The sequence below is a fragment of the Heloderma suspectum genome, chromosome 5 (genome assembly GCF_057233095.1).
Source record: "Heloderma suspectum isolate Gila_16-S chromosome 5, 16-S_ref, whole genome shotgun sequence".
In the NCBI taxonomy this organism is placed as follows: domain Eukaryota; kingdom Metazoa; phylum Chordata; class Lepidosauria; order Squamata; family Helodermatidae; genus Heloderma; species Heloderma suspectum.
In genome coordinates, this window is record NC_139462.1 from 114,457,135 (window position 1) to 114,484,170 (window position 27,036).

General features: G+C 45.5%; 1 protein-coding gene across 4 annotated transcripts in view; it reads left to right on the forward strand.

Moving 5' to 3' along the window:
• Positions 1–27,036, forward strand: part of KCNIP4 (potassium voltage-gated channel interacting protein 4) — a 148,691-nt gene that overhangs the window by 57,991 nt on the left and 63,664 nt on the right. For 3 of the 4 annotated variants that reach the window (XM_084857032.1, XM_084857035.1, XM_084857036.1), the window contains exon 2: positions 25,420–25,544. In XM_084857032.1, coding sequence (XP_084713158.1) covers positions 25,420–25,544 — 125 coding nt within the window. Of the gene's footprint in view, positions 1–10,317; positions 10,420–25,419; positions 25,545–27,036 lie in introns of all 4 variants that reach the window. The other variant, XM_084857034.1, reaches the window with a different exon arrangement.

Sequence of the window (27,036 nt, forward strand, 5' to 3'; positions counted from 1 at the left end):
TAGTCACTTTGGGATGGTTTTTTACAAAAGAAAAGTTGGGATAAAAATGCTCTTAATAAATAAATATGAGCAAAGATGCTGACTTTATACAACCTTGAAGATGTTTGCATGGATGCTTTTGCAGCAGTTTGGATACCCTTGCTGATAAGTTCTTTCAGGCAGAAAACAATTTTAACATACTTTGCATTCTAAAATAATTAGCAATAATAACAGATTGACTGTGATTGATAGTGGCGGGGTATCAGGACAGCTTTCGAAATCAAACAGGTTCCCATTTTTCTAAGTATAGGATATGGGTTACTTCATTCATGGAATGTATTAATTCATCCCAGTGAAGCAAATAATGTTTTAGTTCGTATAAAACAAATAGGCTTATTTATTATAGGTGAATAATTATTAGTGTCATTATTTTATCTTGGGGAAAGAATAGCACTTTATAAATACTGTTTTATTCATGCTTGCTAATTTACCACCGTTTTCCACGTGGACCTGCCCAGGTGTTATGCCCTAGGCACTGGAAGCATTTCCAGGTACTCCTACCTTCAGAGGTGAGTTAGGCGGTGAACAGAGAGGATCTTTTCAGATGCGGTGCCCCACTTATGGAATGCCCTTTCCAGAGAGGTCTGCCTGCGGCCTTCTTTGTTAACCGTCAGCTACCTGTTTAATATCTTTTTATCTGCCTGAGCATGTAGTGATAGATGAACTTCTCCACAGCTTGTTTTATTTGCTGTTTGTGGCAGATGGTTAATATGTTCTTATAGTCTTAAAGCTTTATAATAGTGTGGTTTCAAAGAGGTCAATAAACATTTTCCCCTCTCTTCAGAGTTGTTCCTTGTAATGTTTGTAAATCTACTCCATGTTTTCCTAACAGCGGTAGCATAAGCATACAAAAATTCGGAACAGTTCCAACAGGTTGGAACTGGGTTCTAACCCAGATAGAAGTCAGGGTCAAACTACACATTATGTTAATCACGTAGCATGACCCGATTTTGGTTTTCCTCTATAGTAAGGGGGGAAGTTTACAGCTGCTGGGTTCCTGAAATTCCACTCTCCCCCCACCCCCATATTATGGGGATTAAAAAAGGAACAAAAGCCTCCACTGACATCAAGTTGACTTAGAAATTGACTTCACTGGCATCACACACGGCTTCCCAAATTAATGCATAGCTTTGCAGTTGATACAGTTTGAAGCCAGGAGAAAGTAGTCTGAGGGACAGTGATATGACTGCCTCCCCCCCCCCCCCGTGCTATAGGTCATCCCACCTCAGGACAGTGGACTGAACAGATCCCTCCCTCAAGGGGCTAGAGGGGTGCACCATTGAGACACCATGCTTATGGGTGCCAGCAGCCGTGACTTCACCCAAATGGGATGAGCACAATGTATCCAACTCTGCAAGCTGCATAACTTTGCTTGAAGAACTGCATCAAACGAAGGGCTATTCCGCCCCATGTGAAACTGAGTCTGTTCACTAGTATAATATAAACCTTCCTGCCAAAGGTTTTATTTTCTGGTTGGTTGGTAACTGTTTTTGGAATTTTTGTTGAGTTTGGTGCCCATACACACACACACACACACACACACACACACACGGTATGTGTGAACCCACCACTGTCCAAGTTCTCTGGACCTGCCCAGCCCCTGCCCCTGCTCGCCGGTCCCCAGGCGGTGCTCGAGCCCCTTCAGCTCTCAGAAAGCAGCCCACACTCACCCCGGTGGCCTCATCAAGCTGTGCAGTTGCCATTTTTTGAAAAATAAAATGGCAACCGCAAAATGCTCATGTTTGTGGATGTGTGAAAATGCACATTTTTGTGATCACAATTTTATTTCTAAAAAAATGGCGACCATGAAGCTTAACGAGGCTGCCGGGGTGAGTGCGGGCTGTTTGCCAAGCGCAGGCAGAGGACAAGCAGGGGCAAGGGCTCAGCGAGTGGGGCTTGGGTGGTTCTGCCAGATTCCTGGACAGGATTGGACATGTGTACCATCCCTAATGTGGTGACACACGCACACATGGTGTGTGGTTATAGGAGCAATCCTATGGCCCCAAGACAGATGCTGGGGGGCCATAGGATATTTCGGATTCCCAGGTCTGTGGTCGGCAACTGTGCTCCAACTTTGGACTCAGGAATCTGAGCTCACCACCCACTCCCCCTCTCCCTTACAGCTGGCATGGAAAGAACCATGCCACCTGCTTGTCCAAGGTCACAAAAGCGGCCTCAAAGAGAAGGTAAAGGGGACATTCCCTTGGGAGGGGAGGGGACTGGAGAGGCCAGCTTACACTGTATACTGAGGCCACTCCAGCCTTCCCTCCCCATATGCAATGCCTCAGCTAGATGGCTGAAAAAGCCCATCTAGCTGAAATGCAGAACAGAAGGCGTGGCGGAGGCACCTCCCACTCTGCACTGCATATTTGTAAGCCTCTGAGTTCAGAGGCTTACAAGTATCAAGGGTGGGTTCCATAGGATTGTGCCCTATATTGATTTTCTTGAATCACACACATTAAGGGCACAGTCCTATGGAGATAATTGTCAGCCTCCGAACTCGGAGGCTGCAAACTACCCAATGCAGGGCGGCCGGAGCACAGAGTCAATATTCGCCTCCATGCTCTGGCTGCCCTACACTTATGGCTAGACAGGCGATTTTGCCTGTCTGGCTGGGGAGCTTCGGGGGGGGGGGGGGCTGCACGGTGCATAGGAAGCTGCAGTCTCCTCCTCTTCCCCAGGACCACGCCCTTTTCTCCGTCTCCGCACTCCGTTTCCCAGTGCAGAGATGTCACCAGCGTGGAGAGAACCGCATCAGCTACAAGTGGGAGGGGAAGGGGTGGGGAGTGCAGTTTCTGGGAACCGCTTTCAGAGCCCTGGCTCTGAGCTTGGTTCCCCCAAAGCAAAAAATCCTATGGCCCTCTAGACAGTGTCTACTGGCCATAAGATTGCTCCCTAAAGCAAACTTTGTAAGAAGAAAGGTCTTCCCCAGTTTTGGAATAAGTTGGTGGAATCACATTTTCCAGGGTCCTACTATATATTAGGACTCAACATGTTTTGTTATTATTCTCAATTAATATTTGCATACTTCTGTGATACCATTCAAATACAACCAAGTAAAACTGATTAAATGCTTTCTGGAATGCTTGTGAACAATGCCGACATTTAAACGCAATTTCCAGAGTGAAAGTAACAACATGAATGAATTTAACTTCTGTTGTGATTACATGAAATCTGATACCTTTTCATAAAATCTTTAACAAAATGTAAAAAAAAAACTGTCCAAGGAATAAGAAATTTAAACTTTGGGCTCATTAGAGATGCAAGGGACTGGGTATTCGATATTTTGTCCCTAACGTGAAGGTTTCAGGGTACAGCTTTCAATTAAGTTTCAAAGCTCATACAAATTGAATCTCTTGTTATAACAGTTTCAAAACATTTTCTGATGCAAATTGTGAGTGTGAGCAACACAATACATTGAGGTATGCAGGGCCGGCTTCAGGTTCAGGGGTGCTGGGCAAGTCCCCTTGCTGCTCCACCCCGATGCCCTTATCCCTGGGGGTCTTACATGCGAGATCAAGTAGCAGTGATGCTGTTAGTGGCAACAGCTGTGGCCCTGCGAGGAGCGCTATGCAGCTCCAGCAAAGGAGTGACTATCTTAGTTCACCCAATTCCGTAATGTAGTGCCACTAGATCAGGGACCATGGAGAGGTATCAAACTGAGAGCACTTTTTGCTCCCTACAGCCACCTGGTGCTCAGCAAGGGAAAAATGGATGCATTCTAAGTAGCTGCAGCAAAGAAGGGAGCTATCAGTTTAATCCCTCTCCAGTGACCCTGGCCCTGTTTCCATGACAACAGAAGGAGAAACTAATGGAGGAGTACCGGATTTTTTTAAAAAAGGAATCAGCTTTGTTGCAAGCAGGGCTCCACGAACAGGTTCTCCAGAGCAGTAAAAATCATTTCACAGAACATACTTCCTGGTGGGGGTGGGGGTTGGAGTGAACGTCATCTGACTGGCAGGGGGTGCTCAACCAATAAGAGAGGCTTCCTCCCTCCCCCCCTTTCTCCTTTCCCCTGAAAGTCCAGATGCACCTGCATTCATAGAATCATAGAATAGTAGGGTTGGAAGGGGCCTATAAGTCCATCGAGTCCAACCCCCATTTCAGGAGCAAGCCTCATTGAGCACAATGGGACTTACTTCCAAGTAGACATACATGTGCTTATGCTGGGAAAGAGAGCAGTAAACACAAAGACAGAAACTATTTTAACCCGCAGGATCTCTATAATGAAGGGTTCTTCCTAAGGCAATAAACCAAACAAAGGAGAATCAGAGCCTCAAGATCACACTGTGCCTTGCCAATTGAGGGGGTTCTCTGTAAGTTCTGTGGCATTAAGAGGGCAAGCCTCATTCAGCACAATGGGAGGAAACACCCCTTGACCGGGGTCATGGTGAAAGGCACACCCCTGGGCAGGGCTAGCATACCTGAGCTGAATGCAGGAGTTGGGGCACACAGCAACTATACTGAGGAGAACTCGACTTAAGGAAAAGAATCAGACTTCAAGCAATCTCGGGAAATCCAGTTTTTCATTGATAAGCTCCGGAATGGCCACAACGTCATCTATCCCTAACAACCGCAACACGCAGTCAGCTCAGAGTAAATCACTGGTGGAGACACCCCCCCACCCCCTGACATAGCATCATGCCTAGGTCAGGGCACTGGGAAATTATAAAACACACAGCTCCCTTTCTTCAGCGTCCTGATGCTTTTCTCAGTGCTGAGCACAAACTGTGTGTGTATGGGTGGGGGATCTTAAAGAGACCCACTCAACCAAGTAGAGCTGAGGTGGGCATTTTAAGTTTTTTTCCCCCTTAGTATTCAGCACTGAGAGTCAAACTACAATTTACATTAATTCTGTGGTGTAGTTGAACCTCATCTTTACCTGTAGGTGTGCATTGTGGTCCTGATTTGGATCAAGACCACCATGCACCAGGAGGGGAGGATAACACCTCCCCCACCCAAGCTGTTTGTTTCCTCAAATCCCCCCCCCCCGGTGAAAAGGGGGGAAATGGAGGCTTTAAAAAGAGAGACAAGCCTCCATTGTTATTCCCACCACCACAACTTTTTAAGTCCTGTGTAGGTGTGTGTGGGGTGTGGGGTGGGGAAGCTTGGGATGGAAAACCCCAGTACAGAAAAAGTGGACACTACAGGCATCCTGAACTGAAGGAGGAACGGCTTTCCCTTGTTTGAGCTGATTTTGCTGCTCAGTTATTAGGAATGAAATTTTGGTTTACTAAAAACTAGTTGTATTGGGATTATTTGCTGGAAGAAGAATTAATCACAGGACCTCTGGATGTCCTTTCGTTGTTGCAAAAAGTATTGTTAGAAAATATAATTAGCTCAAAAGCAATCCTAGGATGGATATTGAACACCTGGTTTAAATATAAGAAACAATTAAACCACAGATATCACCTTTATCGTCAATCATCTGGCATGAGATATTTAAAAAAATTGGGGGGAAATTTTGTTAAATGGGGGGGAAAGTGTTTGATCCAATATGAGGTTCATCAGCTCACTCTCTGAACATTCTTTTTAACTGAACTGTTTTCCAGTAAAGCTGGTAGATTTGAATTAATCTTGACACTGATGTAATAGGCAAGGTAATCTTTTGTGCATGCGGTGTATTGGTATCTTGATGGTTTGGGTATTAGTATGCTTCTCTGCTCTGTACACAGTAACATCCCTGGAATGTTTCAGGTGCCTAGAACTGAGCTGAAAATAACATTGTGATGATCAATTATTGCAAATAGTTAACTGGAAGGCAATTCATCTTATTACTGGTGTGCTTGTCACAAACCAGTAAAGCTGTAATGCTGAAAGCAGCCAATAGTTTTGAAAGCTGACGGAAGTTTCGCTTCCTGTGATGTATGTACACTTTTTTGTTTGTTTGTCTCTATTGTCAAATAGTTTTCGCAAATTTTTGAAATTATGCTACATAAGCCTTTAAAAACCTGCTTACCAGAGGCAAAAGTGGGATGATCGCACACTCAGGTTGAATCAAACTGCCTCCTGTTTTCAAAAAATAAAATAAAATCTCTTTCCAGGCTTAGCTTCAGAGGATTGTAGAGACAACAATTAATTTTCTACAAACTATCCTTTAGAAATTTAGACTCGAAACTAGCTGGTAATGTGTGAACTGTTGGCACCATCAAGAAATAGTCTGTCTTCACACTCACTGTTTCAATCATCAGTGATGATTTTATGAGGTTTATTGATTCACAAGAGGCACAATGTCTCTAAAGAAACATTAGTTGCCTACTTTGTCCAGTACTCTTCCGCAGACATATTCTCAGAAGAAGGTTCCATAATTCAAAGCAATGGCATGGAAACAGAGCAGGACTGTAAATTGTGGAGCATGAAGGCTGCTCAATTTCTTTTGTTGAGTAAATAAATGGAAAGGGTAAATCATCTGCAACTGAAATGGGAGAGAGCAAAGGGAGCAGAATTGGGTTTGTGTGACAGCACGTGTCTGTACACACAAACACAGAGAGACATCTGTTTTGCCATGGAATAAAAGCACTAACTACTGCTGTTGTTAACATGTATAAAACACCTAACGTTTTCTAAGCACTGTACAGTTATTGAAAGGTAAGACACTTCCTGCCTGCAGGTTCACAATATAATAGAAATGATACAAAAGGAAAAAAAGAATAGGGAGGGAAGAGGAAAACCACTTTTCTTGCCAATGGTCTCATTTCAAATAGGTGTTCTTTCTGGCAGCAAAGGGTAACGCAAGCTCCCTCCAGCTGCACCTTCTCTGGCTGATGCATTGGCTGATAGTCGGGTCCAGGCTGATCTCCCCTTTGCCATGATGATCTTCCTGGGAGGCGGAAGGCACAGCCTCTCAGGCTCCTTGGTCCTTGGTGGGCCGATGGATGAGGCCAGAATGTGCTGCCTTTCAGCTCTCCAGTCTCAGGGCAGCACCTCTGGTACTCCTGGTTCTCATAATTTATGTTTCATCCTAATCATTTTCTCCTGCTTTTAGAAATTTGAATGCTTTGGTGCCCTTAATTGTTTGAGAGAGACAAAGCTACAGATGAAAAACAACGACCAGTTTATATAGTATTGTAAACTGAAGGTATGAAAACAGAACATCTGCAATCTTGGATTGACTCATAACTCATTGTTCCCTCAAGATAGATGCAGTCTTTTTTTCCTTTTAAATCTGTTCCCTCTCCAGTACTCAAAGTGTCACTTTTCTGCTGCCTTTAATACTAAGGGTACAAAGAGAAAAAAATGGAAATGCATGGCTGCTGCCAAAAGCAGCCATCTCCTCTTGTTCAGTAACATCTAGTGAAACAAAATCCATGATGTGTTGTCACTGCATTGCAGTTGTACCCCCTCCCCCCGTGCCCTGTCTTCACTGGCTGCCACTTGCAGGAGCACTCTTAATGCAATTCACAGCACACATTTTGTTTACTGGATGTTACTGGGGAAGAAGAGAGGAAGAGATGTGGGGATGCTACTTGGTTTTAGCAGTAGCCACACATTCCCCACAACTCTGTAGTTCCACCCCAGAAAATTATTATTAATATTTAGCATTCTGAAGTGCTTCACGTTTGTTGTTCAGTCGTTCAGTTGTGTCCGACTCTTCGTGACCCCATGGACCATAGCACGCCAGGCCTTCCTGTCCTCCGCTGTCTCCCAGGGTGTGCTCAAGTTCATATTCATTGCATCGGTGATGCTATCTAGCCATCTCATCCTCTGCCGTCCCCTTCTCCTTTTGCCTTCAGTCTTTCCCAGCATCAGGGTCTTTTCCAGAGAGTTTTCTCTTCGCATTAGGTGGCCAAAATATTTCAGCTTCAGCTTCAGTATCTGTCCTTCCAATGAGCACTCAGGGTTGATTTCCTTTAGGATTGACTGATTTGACCTCCTTGCAGTCCAGGGGACTTGTAAGAGTCTTCTCCAGCACCACCTAAAAAGTAGGTCAGACTTATTACCCCGTTTTGCATATGGGGGGCCTGATGCTGGGAGAAAGAGTTTGCTTGATGTCACCTAGTCAGTTTCTGGCAAAGATGAGATTTGAACCACTGACATCCTTATTGAAAGCTCAGTCTCTTAGTCATTATGCAACACCAGCTCTCTAAGATATTTTTACTCATCTCTCCCTTGCTTTCTTAAGCACAGTTAAGAATTCCTGTGAGTAAACTAATTACAAAGATAATCTGGCATTTACTAGCCAGATGTCTTCAGGGCCTAACTACGTGTGGATGTTAAATGCATTGCTTGTAGCAACATCACGGTTTTAAAAAAATAAAAAAGGGGGTTTTCAGTGTCTTATAAACAGTGTCACTGTTTCTACTAGAAACTGGGATCATCCAATGAAGCTATCCTGAGAGTCAGGACAGAGAAAAGGAAGTATTCTTCAAACAGTGCATAGTTAATCTATGGAGTTTGCTACCACATGAAGTAGTGATGGCCTCCAACTTGGATGATTTAAAAAGATTAGACAAATTCAAGGAGGATAAGGCTATCAGTGGCTACTACTCATGATGGCTGTAGGTTACCTCCAATATCATAGAAAATGTGCCTCTGTTGCTGGGGAACATGAGTTGGATCGTGCTGTTGCATTTAGGGCCTATTGCGAGCTTCCCATAGACATCTGGTTGCCACCACAGTGGGAACAGAATGCTGGACTATTATTTATTTTTTATTGTATTTATTGCATTTATACCCCGCCTTTTTTCCTCTTGCAAGGAACCCAAGGTGGCTTACATTATCCTCCTCCTCTCCATTTTATCCTCACAACAACAACCCTGTGAGGTGGGTTGGGCTGAGAGTCTGTGACTGGCCCAAAGTCACCCAGCGAGCTTCCATGGCTGAGTGGGGACTAGAACCTGGATCTCCCAGCTCCTAGTCGAACACTCTTGCCACTACACCACACTGGCTCTCACTATTAGATAGTTCTGATCCAACCTGGCTCTTCTTATGTTCTTAGTTTTAGGGGAATAGTTCTGTTTCGTGTTGCTTTTCCCCAAATATATCAGTCAGTGCTTGATATAGGGAAACTGTTTAGTTTCTTCATGCAATAACTTCTGCAAGAAAAGCTGGAATAATCTCAGATAAAATAAGCATTGATTTCACAGACAGTAGTCCTTGACAGAATCTTCAGCTTCAATTTTAGCATCCAGTTAGCTTTTTCTGATAGGCATGCTATAAATGTATGGCTTTAGGTCAAACTTATATTATCGTCAAGAGATCATAGGCCTTAAAGATCAAAGATAAGATGAATATGTGGCAAAAGTTTATCAATTCAGATGTATTGATTCCCATGATAGGCTTCAATGCATTTCAGATTTCCCTGGAACATACTGATCGAAGTGATTGCTTACTTCAGGTAGAACAGTGTAGAGTCTCAGATGCACAAAGTATTATCCTCAGTTGGCAGGTGTATATACACATGGTATAGAGGGGCGGGAAATGGAAACATTGAGGCCAGATGAAAGTGAAATGCAAACACCTGCCCCCCCCCCCCAAATCCACCTGTGACAACTATGGTAAAATCAATGTAATTTATTTTAATTGTCTGTCATATCACGTTGGTTGGAAATCCAAGGCAAGCTGTGGTAGCCTGCCTTTCCCCATAAATTGAAGCTAACGCTCCATTCCAACATCCTTCTCATTCTTTATGGTATTGATCTCTGATAATTCAATGACATTTATTTTTTTCTTTACTATAACTAAATAGCTAAATTAAGTCTTAATTTCTCCTGTACATGAAAAATCCATCATCATTATTATCATGAATGATACAGGGAAAAACAGAGAATTGGTGCCTATCAAAGAAAGGCAAAAGTACCAGCTGGTTATCACAGTTCCAGAATGAATGACATGTGCAAATTGTTTGATGCGGCTCAGTAGCAGAGCTTAAAACATCATAGGGGACAACAAAGTGGATTTTTTTCTTTTATAATTCAGTCACCAGGCAATTAAAGCAATTACAGAGGTGTCTGTCAATATTTTGCCATTTAATCTTTAAAAAGCACATAAACACACTGAGACATCTGGCTCTCATTTACAAAGAGGAGTTAATGCCATTGTTTGCATTTATGTATTTGCTGCTCTGGGATGATCCACTTATTGAAAAGTGAGCATTTGTACAAAAGCCTCCTGGGGACGGAACAAAGGCAAAGAGGAAGAGATTTTGTTGTCTTCTCAATGTTTCTCAGCTGGGAATGTCTACCTGAGCTCCCTCCCTCAGTATGCAAATGTTTGGTGTGCAGTAATATGCCCGCTTATTTTTGAGAGATGTAACAGCCCTGATAATGTATCTTCTAGGTTTCCTCTACACCCAGAGCAGTACCAAACACAGCATTAAAGAGCGGCTTATGAAGCTCTTACCCTGTTCAACTGCCAAAACGACATCTCCTGATATTCAAAGCAAGTTTTTCTTTTCCCATTTGCTAAACATTGGTGTTCAGTTTTGCATGTGTCACAAGGTATATTTTAAACACGATTCTGCTAACTTACCTCTATTTTAAGAAATATGACCACTGATGTAACCATATGTTAGATATTAATTGTATACCTTTGGAGTGTCTGAGGGCCTGCCATACCAAAATCTGAACATTATGGGCCACTATGGCTTATGTCCTGTGGAGTGCAGCTGAACTTGATGGATCCTGCAACAAGGGGCTTGTGAAGCTGCCAGGCTGCGAGTTTTCAAACCGAGTTTTGGGGAAGCCTGGAGTCCTTATCAGCATTCTTCAAATCAACAGATCAGTAACAGTGAAGATGCCTTACCCAAAAGCCATCATGCCCATCTGCAATGTGGAGAAGTTAGGTGTGCTCTAGGATGAGAGTCTGTTAAGTGTATTCTAGGACAATGATCTTCAACTTCAGATTGGGGACCTGGATCCACCTTTAGCCCAAATGTGTATTATGGGACCAACTTCTTAACCATATGCGATTCACTGTTGTTGTTTGTTGTTGGTTTTTACTTAGCATAATGTTTGAGGCCACAGTTAAATATAGCAACATTGGGACCCATTAACAACTGAAGCAATAATAACTAGGGGTGTGAGCCAAAGACAAAATTCAGCTCAGACCCCACTTCAGAAAGTGGGTTGATTCAGCTCAGACCACTTTGGGCATGACCCACTTTGACTTGGGTCCAAGCAGAACCTTGCACTGGAAAATCCAAGGCTTTGTATGTCTCCCTGATGACTTACATAGGGGAAATTAACAAAAGGCTATAACTTTTGTTTTATTTTTTCAAGAATTGGATGAAATTTGTAAACATAGTAGCCCTTTCTGAATTAATGAAGCCTGCCAAATATCAAACAAATAGGTGCAGGGGTTGTGCACGGGCAGCATTTACAGTTTAGGGGTGTTAAAAAGGAACTTATGTCTCTCCCTGTTTGTTTTGTGGGCAATTTAAATGAAAGTGTCATATATCGTAGAGGCACCCCCTAGGTAAGTAAACTGCAAAATTTCAGACAGATTGGTGCATGGGTTAGGGATTTGTGATGAAAAAAAAAAAGTTGGAGACTTTCTTTTGGTTTCCTCCTCAACTGACACCAGCTGATAAATTGATTCTTCTATGTGCCTCCCAAAAGCACTGTGACGGTCAAACAACATGGTATGTACAATGAGTGATGGACTCTATAGTCAACAGTCACTGGAAATCTGGTGGAATTTTCCTGGGTTGTCCAGCAAACTCTTTGAAGTGTTGGCTTCAAAGGTTTTGCTCTGGCTCACCTCCTATTATTTTCAGCAGGTCTACGCAGGAGAGCTTCCTAGAAGATTATGCCAAGAGCATCAAAAATATGAACACACACATGTAATAATGATAAATGTGGCAGATCAAGTGTCTATTTTAGGCACTGAGAAGGTTTTCTGGAGGCTGCTTAGTGATGTAGTACCCTGAAAATAATGTGATGGGAAATAGGTTGCCACAAAGGCTGCCTAGCTAGTATTTTGAAACCAAAATATACATTTTTTGAGCATTTTTTTTTCCAGTGATGAGGTTAATGAGGTTAATGAGTGATGAGGATATTTCATGTTAATGAAATATCCAAGGCAGGTTAGGTTGAACAGTTAGAAATTTATTAAAGCACATCACAGCTAAGGGAGAGACAGTCAACCCTGTGTCTCACCAAATAAAAAGAAACAGGATGCATTTATACAGATTGAAAGTTGGAGAACAAAGAAAGTACACTACACATGCTCAAGAGCTAATTTAACTCAGCAACAGTCTTATCAGCACAACTGCCTTATCTTTAGCGATGAGCTTACTTTGGTGGATAGGAATTTTTTGTTTATAATGTTGTTGTTCAGTCGTGACCGACTCTTCGTGACCCCATGGACCATAGCACACCAGGCCTTCCTGTCCTGCGCACTCTCCCGGAGTGTGCTCAAGTTCATATTCATTGCATCGGTGATGCTATCTAGCCATCTCATCCTCTGTCGTCCCCTTCTCCTTTTGCCTTCAGTCTTTCCCAGCATCAGGGTCTTTTCCAGAGAGTTTTCTCTTCGCATTAGGTGGCCAAAATATTTGAGCTTCAGCTTCATTATCTGTCCTTCCAATGAGCACTCAGGGTTCATTTCCTTTAGGATTGGCTGATTTGACCTCCTTGCAGTCCAGGGGATTCGTAAGAGTCTTCTCCAGCACCACAGTTCGAAAGCATCAATTCTTCGGCGCTCAGCCTTCCTTATAGTCTAGCTCTCACAGCCATACATTACTACTGGGAAAACCATAGCTTTGATTAGACGGACCTTTGTCGGCAAGGTGATGTCTCTGCTTCTTGCTATGCTGTCTAGGTTTGCCATAGCTTTCCTCCCAAGAGCAAGCGTCTTTTAATTTCATGGCTACAGTCACCGTCTGCGGTGATCTTGGAGCCCAAGAAAGTAAAATCTGTCACTGCTTCCATTTCTTCCCCTTCTATATGCCAGGAAGTGATGGGGCCAGATGCAGTGATCTTAGTTTTTTTAATGTTGAGTTTCAAACTAGCTTTTGCACTCTCCTCTTTCACCCTCAACAAGAGGCTCTTTAGATCCTCTTCACTTTCTGCCATTAGGGTGGTACAATTACCTTCTCATGGTCAGACACACACACATTCTTTTAATCCTATCAGGCACCTTCGTTGGTTGCTGGAACCAAACTACTCAAGAGGCCTAGTCAGGCCTACCTTCACACTCTCCACATATGAAAAAAAAAAAAAATCATCATTTAATTCAGCATCATTGTTTTTCGCAACAGCTGTTTGCTAATATATTGCTTACTAAGAGCTCACTGCTACAGGTACATATTCACCTCTTCAGAGGGGACTATACTCTGTCAGACAAGATGCCTCCTTTGGGAAGAGAGAGAGGCTGCAGTCTGCAGATGACTGCATTCCCTCCCTGCCCCTTTTCAGATAATGGATCCAGCTGCAGAGAATTAGAAGATCCATCTTACAATACTCTTTTTCTACAAGCAAACAAGCTGGAGAAAAGAGAATTTAAGATTACATTAACTGACCTCCAAAGGGAAATTGTATGTGGAGAATATCTTGCTTCTCTTGGGGTTCAGTTGGAAAGGTGGTTGCGGTGCCAGGGGTGGGCAACTCATAGCCCTCCAGATGTTTTAGCCCACAACTCCCATCGGCCTTATTTTATTTATTTATTTATTTATTATTAAATTTATTAATCGCCCATCTGGCTGGTCACCCAGCCACTCTGGGCGATGTACAACATACAATAAAAACAGTTTAAAACAATAAAATTCTACAATAAAAACATTTTCTAAAATACCCTAACCCACCCCAAATGCCTGCCTGAACAACAACGTTTTTAATGCATGACGCAAGCTCATTAAAGAGGGGGCATGACAGAGTTCCCTAGGGAGGGAGTTCCACAGAGTGGGGGCCACCACAGAAAAGGCCCTCTCCCTCGTCCCCACCAGTCTAGCTGTCCTGGCTGATGGGACAGAGAGAAGGCCATCCGAGGCTGATCTTGTTAAGCGGCCTGTCTGGTGCTGCTGGAGGCGCTCCTTAAGATAGGCTGGGCCGGAACCATATAGGGTTTTAAAGGTCAAAACCAACACCGTGAATTTGGCCCGGAAAACAACTGGTAACCAGTGCAACTCCTTCAGCACTGGAGTGATGTGATCTCGCCGGCGGCTGCCTTTAATCAGGCGAGCCACCGCGTTCTGTACCAGCTGCAGTTTCCGAACCGTCTTCAAGGGTAACCCCACATAGAGCGCATTACAGTAGTCTAAACGAGAGGAGACCAGGGCATGTACTACCGATGGGAGCAGATGGTCGGGAAGGAAGGGGCGCAGCCGCCATATCAGATGGAGTTGATACAGCGCTGTCTGGCTCACAGCTGACACCTGAGCCTCCATGGACAGCTGGGAGTCCAAAATGACCCCCAGGCTGCAGACCTGGTCTTTCAAGGGTAGCCGTACCCCATTCAACACCAGGTCAACATCCCCCAGCCTCCTCTTGTCTCCCACCAAAAGTACCTAGGTCTTGTCAGGGTTCAGCTTCAGCCTATTCCTCCCCATCCAGCCACTCACCATCTCCAGACATTTGGACAGGGATTCTACGGCCAACCTTGGTGAAGATTTAAACGAGAGGTAGAGCTGTGTGTCATCCGCATATTGATGACACTGCACCCCAAACCTCCTGATGATAGCCCCCAGCGGCTTCACATAGATGTTAAATAGCATCGGGGAGAGGATGGAACCCTGTGGCACCCCACAAGTAAGTGGCCACGGGTCCGAAACCTCCTCTCCCAGTGCTACCCTCTGGTACCTGCCGGAGAGGAAGGACCGGAACCACCGCAATACGGTGTCCCCAATGCCCAACCCCTCCAGGCGGTCCAGGAGGATACCGTGGTCAACGGTATCGAAAGCCGCTGAGAGGTCGAGGAGAACAAGGAAGGAGCATTCACCCCTATCCAGAGCCCTCCTCATATCATCTACCAAGGCGACCAAGGCCGTTTCTGTCCCATGCCCAGGCCTGAAGCCCGACTGAAATGGGTCTAGATAATCAGTTTCTTCCAAGTGTGCCTTCAACTGCACCGCCACCACCTGCTCAATCACCTTGCCCAAAAATGGCAGATTTGAGACTGGGCGAACGTTGTTCAAAACTTGAGGATCCAAGGAGGGCTTCTTTAAGAGCGGTCTTAGCACTGCCTCCTTGAGGGCTGATGGCATCACTCCCTCCTCAAGGGAGGCGTTCACCACCACCTTGATCCCCTCACCCAGTCTCTCTCTGCAGCTCATAATGAGCCAAGATGGGCAAGGATCAAGTAAGCAGGTGGCCGGCCGTACCGATGAAAGCACCTTGTCCACTTCATCAGGAGGAAGAAGCTGGAACCGATCCCAGAAAACCGGTTTGCCACAGGCCGCCTCTTGCTCACTAACTGTATCCACAGCGTGCAGAGTAACACACCTAATCTGATCAATTTTATCTGCAAAGTGCCTTGCCAAGGATTCACAGGAGGCCTTAGAATGCTCCAGTGATTCCGGAGCCACAGGACCGACCAGGCTCCGGACCACTTGGAACAGCCTCCTGGGACAGCACTCTGCAGACGTGATGGAGGAAGCATAATATTCCTTTTTTGCTGCCTTCACCGCCACATGATAGGCTGAAGATACAGCTCTAGCCCGTGTCTGATCGTCTTTGGAGTGAGACTTCCGCCACCGGCGCTCTAGCCATCTCACCTCCTGTTTCAGAGCTCATAACCGCGGATTGAACCATGGTGCAGTCCGAGCCCTGTTCAGGGGGAGAGGGCGTTTCGGAGCCACCTGATCTAATGCCCCAGGGATTGCGGCATTCCAGCCACCCACCAGGGTCTCGACCGAGTGGCCGTTAGGGGTGGGGGAGAATTTCTCCCTGTAACTTCGGGGGACCGAGTGCCAACGCATTTGGTCCTCCAAAGGTTGTTCGGGGAGAAATTCTCCGCGCCCCCGCCCCCCCCGCCCCGGGATGGGACTTACCTTTCACGAATGTCGCTCCCGGCAGCAGGTCCCGGCGGCGGTTCGGCAGGTCTTCGTCAGGGGCGGGGGTGGCAGCCGGTCTTTTGACCAGCTGCCGCCACCGCCATTACAAGAAAAGTAAAAAAAAAAAAAAAAAAAACGCCCCTGTGATAGGCTACGTAACAATTAACGTAGCCTATCACGGCTAGATTTGCAAAGTCAGCCGTGATAGGCTACGTAAATCGTTATGTAGCCTATCACGGGGCTTTTTTTTTTTTACTTTTGAAGTTCGCGGCCGGGGAGATGAGGCGCTTCTCCCCGGCCTGAATTTCGGCCGGGCGAGGCGGGAAGCCTCCTCCCCCCGGCCTAAACTTCGGAGGGAGGGGAGAAGCGCCTCCCCCCCACCACGAAGCAAGCTGCGAGACTAGGTAAGTGACTTTCGTACATCCCTAGTGGCCGTTGGCATGCCCCAGAGAATCCCCAAGCGCGTTCAGGAATCCATTTGGATCCATAAGACGCCTGCGGCGGACCATTTTAATGGGTCCTCCACCCCTGCAGAGGGGTTGTGGAACCGAGAAGTCCAACGTCACCAGATAGTGATCTGACCATGACAACGGGGTGGTGGATATACCCCCGACTTCCAGATCACTCCCCACTTCTCCAGAAACAAACACAAGGTCTAGTGCATGACCGGCTACATGGGTGGGCCCAGTTAGAATATGGTGCAGCTCCCAGGAGGCCATGGTCTCCATCACGTCCCGAGGTGCTCCTGTGAGGATGGCCTCCGAATGTACGTTGAAGTCCCCCAACACCAGTAAGTTAGGGGACTGTACACGCACATCAGAGACCACCTCAAGCACCTCGGCCAGGGAGTCAGTCGTGCAGCGGGGTGGACGGTACACGAGCAGAATCCCCAGACTGCCCTTCGGGCCCAACCTCCAGTACAATCACTCAGCAACCTTGGTCTCCCGGAGAGGGGGTCTGGTGAAGACCAAGGACTCTCGGTAGATAACAGCCACTCCCCCTCCCCGATCCCCAGCCCTCGGCTGCTGTGCATACGAAAATCCAGATGGACACATGGCTGCAAGGGTTGGAGCAGCAGCCTCGGCCAGCCAGGTCTCCGTAATACATGCCAGGTCTGCACCCTCATCCAGGATCATGTCATGGATGAGGGAGGTTTTCTGGGTAACAGACCTGGCATTGCAGAGCAGCAAACGAAGGCCAGAAGATGGGGTCACGCCTCCCCCAGCCATCCTTTGGCTCTGGACAGGCCCAGAGCAGGGGACAGATACTACACATCTCTCCCTTGTTCCCCTTACCTGGCATGGCCTGCCCCTAGTGCTCCGCCAGCGCCTGCTGCCCAGCCTCGGTATCTTCTGGCCCCCACTGCCTCCATCAGGTGGACACATGCTCCCTCGCTCCCGCCTATCAGGCAGGCTACCCACCCCTAAAACCACAACAAAATCCCCCAGGAAAAAGAAACACACACACACACAACAATTAAAAATCCCCTTAAAAATAATGCCCGGCCGGAGTCCACAGGGAAGGCCAGGTGGTGGTGGTGGTGGTGGTGGTGGTGGTGGTGGTGGTGGTGGTGGCGGCGGCGGCGGCAGCAGCAGCCGCTGCAGGCCCAGCAGCACCAGGCGCGCCTCTTCCCCGGTGATGATGGTGGTGGCCTCTCCTGCAGGCCCTGGCTCTCCTAGGCCACCTCAGCCAGCCAGCTTATGTAGCCCCTCCAGGGAGGGCAGGTGGAGCAGCACAGGTGGCTCGGTACCTGGGGGCCTGGTCCTGCAGGGACTGGCGGTCTGCCAGGCAGAAGTCTCCAGGGAAGGCCTGGTGGTGGTGGTGGTGGCAGTGGCGGCGGCAGCAGCAGCAGGCCCAGCGGCAGCGGCAGCAGGCCCAGCAGCAGCAGCAGGCCCGCCTCTTCCCCGGTGGTGGTGGTGGTGGTGGTGGTGGCCTCTCCTGCAGGCCCTGGCTCTCCCAGGCCACCTCAGCCAGCCAGCTTATGTAGCCCCTCCAGGGAGGGCAGGTGGAGCAGCACAGCTGGCTCGGTACCTGGGGGCCTGGTCCTGCAGGGACTGGTGGTCTGCCAGGCAGAAGTCTCCAGGGAAGGCCTGGTGGTGGTGGCAGCGGCGGCGGCGGCAGCAGCAGCAGGCCCAGCAGCAGCAACAGGCCCGCCTCTTCCCCAGTGGTGGTGGTGGCCTCTCCTGCAGGCCCTGGCTCCTTAGCCACATATCAATGGTGAGGGATCATGGGAGTTGTAGGGAGAAACATCTGGAGGGCCACAAGTTTCCCACAGTAAGAATGGTGGTGGCCATTGCCCATCCTCAGTTTTTCCCTATTGTCCTGGGAGGCTAGCTCTTAAAATGGTTGCTCTGTGGGGGAAGAACCTAGTCTATGATGTCCACATCTTATTATAGCATTAGAAGAACATGTATTACAGACAGATCCTGCTTGTTCAGACCTTAGGAACTGGTTCTCAGAAGGAAAACAGCAGCATAGGTGTGCATAGCATAGATTAGAAACCAATGCTTAGGAGGAATGGAATATGCAGTGACCAAATAGCCATTTAGTTGAATGCTAATTGGATGCCCTTTCATTTAATTAGTTCTGACCTGAACAAATTTTCAGTTATAAATTAGCGGAACATTAACTTGTCAGTTAAAAAAACCTGTGACATTGAGCTTGCATGACAGTTTCTAGCAAAAGTTCATAGGCTGTTTATCATGACCTCAAAATTCAGGTTTGTTGGCCTCTTGAATATTGAAAATCACGGTGTGCCACTTCCTCTGTAATAAGAAAAGGGAGATTTAATATTCAAATGCAGATTAGAAATATTTGAAATGTGCAGATTCTAAAAAGCCTTTAATTTTTAGTTTGGAATATTCACTGTGCTGTCTGTAAGAAATAGTTTAAACCTGAAGATGCATTTTAACGTGCTTATGGAGATTACAGTCCACAAATGACTAATGCTCAATCCTAACACCTTAGTCACAATCCAGCACAGAATTAGAGCCAATTTGCACATTCAGGCAAATCATGTGGTAAGGCTGTTCTTGGTCTGCACCATTTTGTGCTGCAGGTCAGGGGAAGCATTTGAATCCTATGAAACAAGTTCCTGGCACATAAGAAACTAGCACATGGGGAAGAAGGTTAGGCTAGAACCCTTCACTCTGATGTGCTAACTTTTTATATGTAGGGACTTTTTATTATGATGCAACATTCAGACATTAACATATTATATTTGCATTTTCCTTACAGACTTTAACCAAAAAGATCTTCCTTTTAATAACATTGTTTAGTTCACCTATGTTAAAAGACAAATTCTATATTGTAGTCATTTCAACAGTTTGTTTCAAAAAAGAGAAAAGAGGCAATTTTTTCTATTTTTTTATTTTTTTTTGGAGTCTCATGCTGATCCTTGCTTGCACCTTGTAAGATTTCCCAGGGAATGTCAATTCATTTTCAACTATCAACTTTAAGGGCCAGAAACTTTTTTAAAATATGCAAGCTGAGATTCTCAGAAAATTCAGTTTTGTAGCTTTTCAGCACTTATACGCAATTGCAGGATATACACGGCCCTGAGCATGTCAGTGGAGTTGCATGAACTACGAAATGGTGAAGGGGGAGAACAAACAAGCTCAGATGTCATGTTAACAGCTCTGATGGCCAGACTGTGACATCCAGTCACATATCTTTCCCCTTACCAAAAGCAGGCTTAGGTTGGAGCCTGCAAGTTTGAGTAGGGAGGGGCTACCTCCAGATGTTTTCTCCCTCAAAATCAAAACCTCCAATTACTTTTCTCCTCCAGGTGAAAAGATAAGGTACTCTGAGACCTTGGAGCTCTGTCAGTCAGAGCAGAAAACACTTAACTAGAAAACAAATTGCCTGACTTGACATGCAGAAGAATATGGTCCAATTCAACTAAAGTTACTTGTGAACAAGGCCTAGTTAAACCTCTCAAAGAGCAAATAATAAACCTGCATCTGGACTGTACCACCAGATTGCAAGCATGGGCTCACGTGATGGAATGCTTCTCCGTGGGGGTGGGGAATCCTAGATATAGAAAATTAGCATTTCAAGGAGAAGGCTAAGCTAGAACCCTGCTTCCAGGCATCTAATTTTCTTTGTGCAGGGATTTAGGGTACGGGTTTGGAGGAGCACTTCATCAGGCGAGCCCCCACCAGCAGTCTGAATTAGTACAGTCCATCACATCAGCAGTTTATGGGAACTAGGCCCTAAGGAAGGGCACAATCCTTTCACAATAGTCAGCCACCTCCAAACTCAGAGGCGGCTGACTATTCAATGCCGGGCGGGCGGTGCACAAAGAGGATCCTCTCCTCCATGCTCCAGCCACCCTGCATTTCTGGCCAGATTGGCTGTCTAGCTGGGGGCGTCGGAGAGGGGGGAGGCTGGACAATGCATAGGAAATGTGATGATGGTTCCACGCTCCCCTCCCCGCCCCCAGAAACACCCCCTTTTCACCCGCTCTGTGCTGCAGTTACAAGTGCAGAGATGGGGAAGAACCGTGCCGCCTACGAGGTGGGGGGAGGGGGGAGGGGAGCGCGGTTTCTGGGAACAAAGCTCTGCGCTCTGGCTCTGAGCTCAGCTCCCAGAAACCAAAAAATCCCACGGCCATCGTGATGCTGTCTAGCTGCCATAGGATTGCTCTCCTGTCCCATTGAAACCAGGGTAGAAAATTAACTTAATTTCTGGTGTTTTCAATGGGACTCAGTGATGGTAAAAGTTAGGTCAGAGCCTAAAGTTTGTATTTTCAACATTGTGAATTATTTAGATCATTTGGGAATAAGCTCCATGAAACTGGGCATATTGTAATGTTTGTTTACCCTTTTTCTCAATACCAAGTAAGATATTATCCATGTTTGTAACGTGTTTTTTGAGTTGTTGTTTTGACTGAGATGAGATTACATTTCTACAGAAGGATCAGCTATTACCCTAAAAGAAGGTAGAACATTTATTGATGTTTTTGTCCCTGAGTTCTTAAATAAATTGTACTCTGAATGCTGACTTTTGTTTAAGTATATTGCTGGCATCAGAAAGAGGAACTATCATAGAACAAAACAAAAATAGATGCAATATTTGTTATGTGAAGGCCTTTGGGCACAACATTTCTGAGCTATATAATGTTAATTCCTCAATGGAAGACCATTAACCAAATGTATGTCCGTCAGGCTTGGGGCTTGGTTTTTTACAGGCTGAAGTGGGGCCTAGTCAGACTTGGGCAGACACTATTCCAGCCTTCCCCAAACTGGCACCCTCCAGAAATCTAACACATCTGGAAGGCACTATGTCGGGGAAAGCTGGACTAGCTACATATGCCAGAGACAGGCAATGGAGCCACAGATGGGATGGAAGTCACATCCCGGATCAAGCAGGCAAGGCGATGGAGCAGGGGGCCCCAACCTTTTTGGACCCATGGGCACATTTGGGAATTTGAGAAACTGTTGTGGGCACCACCACAAAATGGCGTGGAGGATGTGACTAGTCACACAATGGCTGCTGTGGGGGCTTGGCTAGTCAAAAGTGAGCTAAAGAGGGACAGGGCGGAGAAATAGTGAGGCTAGAGGCTGGGAGGGAGGGGGAAACAGGAAGGCAAAGGGGTCGAGAGAGAGCAAGGCTAGAGGCTAGGAGGGGGAGAGACAGTGAGCTAAGGAGGTTGTGGGGAAATAGTGAGGCTAGAGGCTGGGAGGGAGGGGAAAATAGCAAGGCAAAGGGGTAGAGAGGAGAGAAGGAGCAAGGCTAGAAAGGGAGAGAAAGAAATGGGGCAGAATGGGGAGAGCTTCACAGGTGCCGTAGGAGTGGTCACTACTCTGGGAACCCCTGCAATAGAGAGTGTATTGCTACTCAAAATGACAAATTTCTCATACTGTAGAGCTAGCTTGGAAGGAAAGGTTTGACAGAACCGGGCATGTCTCCATTGGCTTGTGAGGTCAGCTGGCCATCTTCAGGCAGTGAGGTCAGCTGACAGGCTAGTACTGCAGCCTAGAGGGCACCATTGACTCAGAGAGCATCATCTGTCTGGGTGACTGAGGGACCAGAGTACTGGTGAGTGGCGATGCAGGAGGTTCACTCTTGGAGGTCTCCATTCAAGACCCCCCCCCCCGCCGCCCCAGCTTACAAAATTCTAGTTCTGTTGTCACCATATGTCATGCTCAGGGCAGAACTCCATGTTAGGTTTGTTTCCATTATTCTTCCCTCCCAGGACTTCCTTTTATCCTGTAAAACAGCTTTGGGTGGCTTCAGGTTAAGTGCCTGAAACATGGCCTGAATCTACACATAGCAGTTTTACTGTTATCATACTGCAGTGATAACTATTGGTGCCCTTTGGTGTCATGTGCACCAACAGTTGTCATTGCAGTATGAGAATGGTAAAACTGCTGTGTGTCAGTTTGGCCCATATGGGGATGGGAGGACAGGTTTAATTCTTTCCTACCTGGCTGTTTGTCAGGTCAAACTTATGCAACTGCCTGAGGTGCTTTTTTCTTATGGGATAAAAGATTCATGCTCCCCTGACTTTTGCCTCTTGGGGAGAAAAGCAAATGGCTTAGAAGAAAAGTAACAGACCATTCTCTCTCTCCACCCCTCACAATACACATTCAGCCTGAAGTCCACTGCAGCTGCTTCAGATGGTAAAAGAAAACCAGGGTGTGGGGACAATCATGCAAGGTGTAGTTTTGTCCTCAACGAGTCTTGAAAAAGTGTGTGGGGTATATTGAGGATATTCCCACAGCATGTAGATTCTCCGTCTAATTTTCATTTCCATCAAATGTTCTGCCATTAAGGCCTGTAATCTTATGTGTCCTTGAGAGTAAGCCCCGTTGAAGTCATTGGGACTTCTGACTAATCATTCATAGGATCAGGCAGAAAAATCTGACTAATATTTTATAGGAGCAGACTGTAAATGACCCAATACTTTTATTCTCTCTGAACTGACAGCTCCAACAGCAGAAAGCTAGTTGGACATGATTCCTTTTGTTTTTACTGATATTTTTAAAGTGCTTAAATGTAGGCCCTCAATATTATCACCACCAGCAGCAGCATGCTTTATTCCAGGTAATGGGAACTGGGCACAGAGCTCTAGTAAATGTCCCGTGGGTACCAACTGAGGGCCAAACTAAATGTTGGTCAAATCATGCATAGTGTGATTGGCCTTTTTTACTTCAGTGTAAGTATGCATGGCCCTAATTTGGATCAGAACCATGGTGCTCCAGGTGGTGACATTCAAACTCCCCGCCCATCTTCATCCCAAAATTCCACACCCCCCCCATAGATGGGTTTTTTTAAAAAAGGAAAAGCGTCTCCATTGGAATTTCAGAATGAAAATGGGGAGGGGGAAGCTTAAATCCCCCCTCTCAGAGCACCATGGTCCCAATCTGAATCAGGACCATGCATGCTTACACTGAAGTAAATAAGCCAATTGTGCATAGCTCTGTTAATGCGTGATTTGAAGAATGTTTAGTTTGGCTGTGAGACAGCTTCAGAAGGGGATTGGGCATGTTTGTGGAGGATAAAACCCATCAGCTACTACTCAGGATGGCTATATGTTAACTCTGGGATCAGAGGCAGCAAGCTGGAAGGGAACAACAGTGAGAGGGGGCTATCGCCGTATGCCCTGCTTGTGGGCTTCCTGTAGGCATCTGGTTTGCCACTATGGGAAACAGGATTCTGGACTAGATAAGTCTTTGTTTTGAGCCAGCTGGTCTATTCTTATGTTCCTGGTTGTGCACCTTTTTGATGCTTGGATAAACAGATCCAAATCATTTGGGATCCTATATTGCAGTTTCCACCTTTAGCATACCATGGTTTTTGGGGGATTAGAGCCAGTTCACGATGGCTGCAACGTCAGCTCCAGTTGCAGAAACAGGATGCAGAGATAGTGGTGGGACTTGTGAGGTCCTGGCCTGTTCCATCACCTAGTTGTGCTCCCTGCACTGGTGTTCCAGGTCTGGGAGTAGGTGATAATAAACCGTGATATGTCAATCAATTCAGGGCTTTGCACACACACACTAGCTGCTCTTGATCCAATAAAAGCTATCGCCCCGTCTGCGTTGCGTGTCTTTCCCCCATGGAAACTGTACAGTTTCTAATAACACTTTCCTTACATGAAGGTTTGCCTCAGAGTGACTTTGCCTATCTTGATTTCAGTTCAACTCTGGGCTGTATACGCAGGTTGGTTCACACATACATCTCTTGAGGATTTGTAGCTGCATGTATGAATAGCCTCAACTGAAAAATTTGCGGTAATGTGCGAAGTGATACGGAATTTCTGTTTGTGATGGTTTTTGAGATGGGCCATTCATACATTGCTTGATGCTGTGGTCTAGTGATGAACATTTGTATGTGAACCAGTCCTAGGACTTCAGCTGTTACAGCCCATTCACGTTTTCTCAGAAATATTTCCTTTCTTCGTGAGGCTTTGTGACAGGAATAGGTCCCACTGATCTTAGTAGGACTTAGTTCTGGGCAAACACACATAAGATCAGGTGGGCTGTTAGTCTTACCATCATGAATATCACCAACAGTGCAATCCTACACATATCTGCTTAGAAGTAAGTCTGATTTAGTTCAATGGGACTTACTTTTAGGGATGGACGAATCTGGAAAAAATGAGAGGAACTGAAATTGACAATCTTAAATTCAGTTCTTGTCCAACTTTGAGAATTATTTTTACAGTCATAAGCAGTTTTGTGCACATTTCTTCTAATACATGCATTTTGACTAATATATTAGGAAAATTGCTTGCAAAAATGTGTATAATGCATTTTTAATGTTATTTTCCCTAGTATACACATTTTTTAATTGGAGAACTCAATTGCAAAATTTGGAGAAGTGCCAGGTCTGAAGGATAGCTGAGTTTCAGTTTGCATGATGGTTCACAACTGTGAAATGAGTTAAGCTCCTATTAAAAATGCAAACTGAACAAATTTCTCCCCCATTCTTACATACCTCAGGTAAGTATGTCTAGGATTGCAGCCTAAATGAGTTTAAATCTAAGTTCTTTGCCTTAAATGAGTAATTAAATGTGCTGATGGACGTCTTCAACTTGGTCTCTGGGGTCAATATACAATGTGGTTCATATTTGCACTTTGAAGGACAGATGCCAAAACCATGAGTGGATCAGAGCTAGGATCTCTGCATCTGGGTTGTAGAAAATAAGTTTTACAAATTGTTTTTTTTTTTAATTACAGAATTATAGATATTAGGAGTAGAAAGAACCCATTAGGTAGCTAAAACCAATCACTCCCAGTAGTAGTATGTAATTTTATTAAATACCTAGATTCTGAGACACAAGGAGCTCTACTTACTGTTAAGTGCTGCCTATACATCGATGAGCTTGTTCATAATTATTGTAAACGCAAATCCCTTTTGCTTCATTTTATTCATCAGGTATGCATTGAAGAACTATTCCCATATATGGGTTATGTCTGCTGACTTCTCTTTCTGTCTCACAGACAGCGTAGAAGATGAAATGGAAATGGCGACCGTGCGGCATCGGCCTGAAGCCCTTGAACTTCTGGAAGCACAAAGCAGATTCACAAAGAAGGAACTTCAGATCCTGTACAGAGGGTTCAAAAATGTAAGTGGTGCTTGCTAATTTTGCCATCAGCTCATGTAGCATCAAATTCCTAAAAATTGGGTAGTGGACAAGATTCTGATGTAGATCCCTTCTGCAAAGCTGCCAAGTAACCACAAGGTGCCCTTGGCCTGTCATCAAGATACTAATGCACTTAGGGATGTGCTGTGCGGTGGTGATAAAACCTCTGGCAGTGATTGGCTAAATTGCCCTAATGCCACAATGGAGGGGTGGGGGCAGAAGGTGTCTCTGAATGCTATTGGATAAGCTGCTCAGAAAGGCCTAGGAAAGAAGGGGTAAAAGAAGCAAACGCCTACAAATGCAGGAAGCAGGAGCCTGAGAAGGCAACAGGCTAAGGGAATCAGAGCGGTCTAGGAAAGGAGGTTTAGAAGGAGGAGTGATCCATAGGAAGGAGCAGAAGAGGAGAAAGGGGAAATAGAAAAGTGTGAATTAGAAAGAAAACTGTAAAGTGGGGTGGACAGAGGGGAGAGCTGCAAATGGCCAGGGTTGTAGTGGTGAGGAAGTCTGAAGTTCACTTATTGATTTGAAATTGCCAGCCAAATTAAGCTGCAGATCTCTAGTTTTCCTTTGATGTGGCCACCTTGTGATCTCATCCCCATGCAGCAAAACGAAACGCTACCACATGCAGATAATGGATTTCCCTGCCTTTAAAGACATCCAGCTTTCGATTTTGGAATATAATGGTGGCATCACCAAAACACCTTATCATTGAAAAGGACAGCTAAAAGTCATTTTATGATCACTTCACTACAGCAAGGACAGTTACAATGACTGAATTATTATATTCATGCAAGGGCCGAGGCTGTTAATCTTGTCAAGTTAGGATGAAATACCAATCACTAATTATATATTTGCCAGAAACATTGTGAAAGTTCGGAGTATGAATAAGCTTGATTCATAGAGCTTTTGGAAGTATTTTCTATTTACTATTCATGTCAATGTCACAACATTGCAGAAGGAATAAGATGAGCAGGTGACAAAACGTCTGTACAGAAGCACCAAACTGGGCATTAAGATATGCTTTACAGCAACCTGAACTTCAAAGACCCAAATCAAACTCCAACAAAGAGGGTGATTCAACCATACTTTAGCATTTTAAGTCCAATTTATTTCACTGAGAAAGTTGCACACTTGATCTAGTGGCGCTTAGATATGTTTACTGTTACTGACTGAATCATAGGCCTTGGAACAAGAATGGACATCTAATGCTTCTGACAGTCCTGTGCAGTTGTTGCTACTTCCCTGTTCCACCTCCTGTCTTCAAGCCTTCCTCTACCTTTCTCTTTGGCTATTATTTTATTGCTATTTATAAATTCTGCTGAATTCTCCCTCCTAGGGGAATATTTCTCTGTGATAATAAATACAATTAATGCTAGGTCAGAAATATTTGATGTGGAAGAACTTTGAAAATACTTACTGGTCTCTTGCCAATCACCAGAATTTAACTTCAGTCAGTATGCTGCAAGTTTTCAGT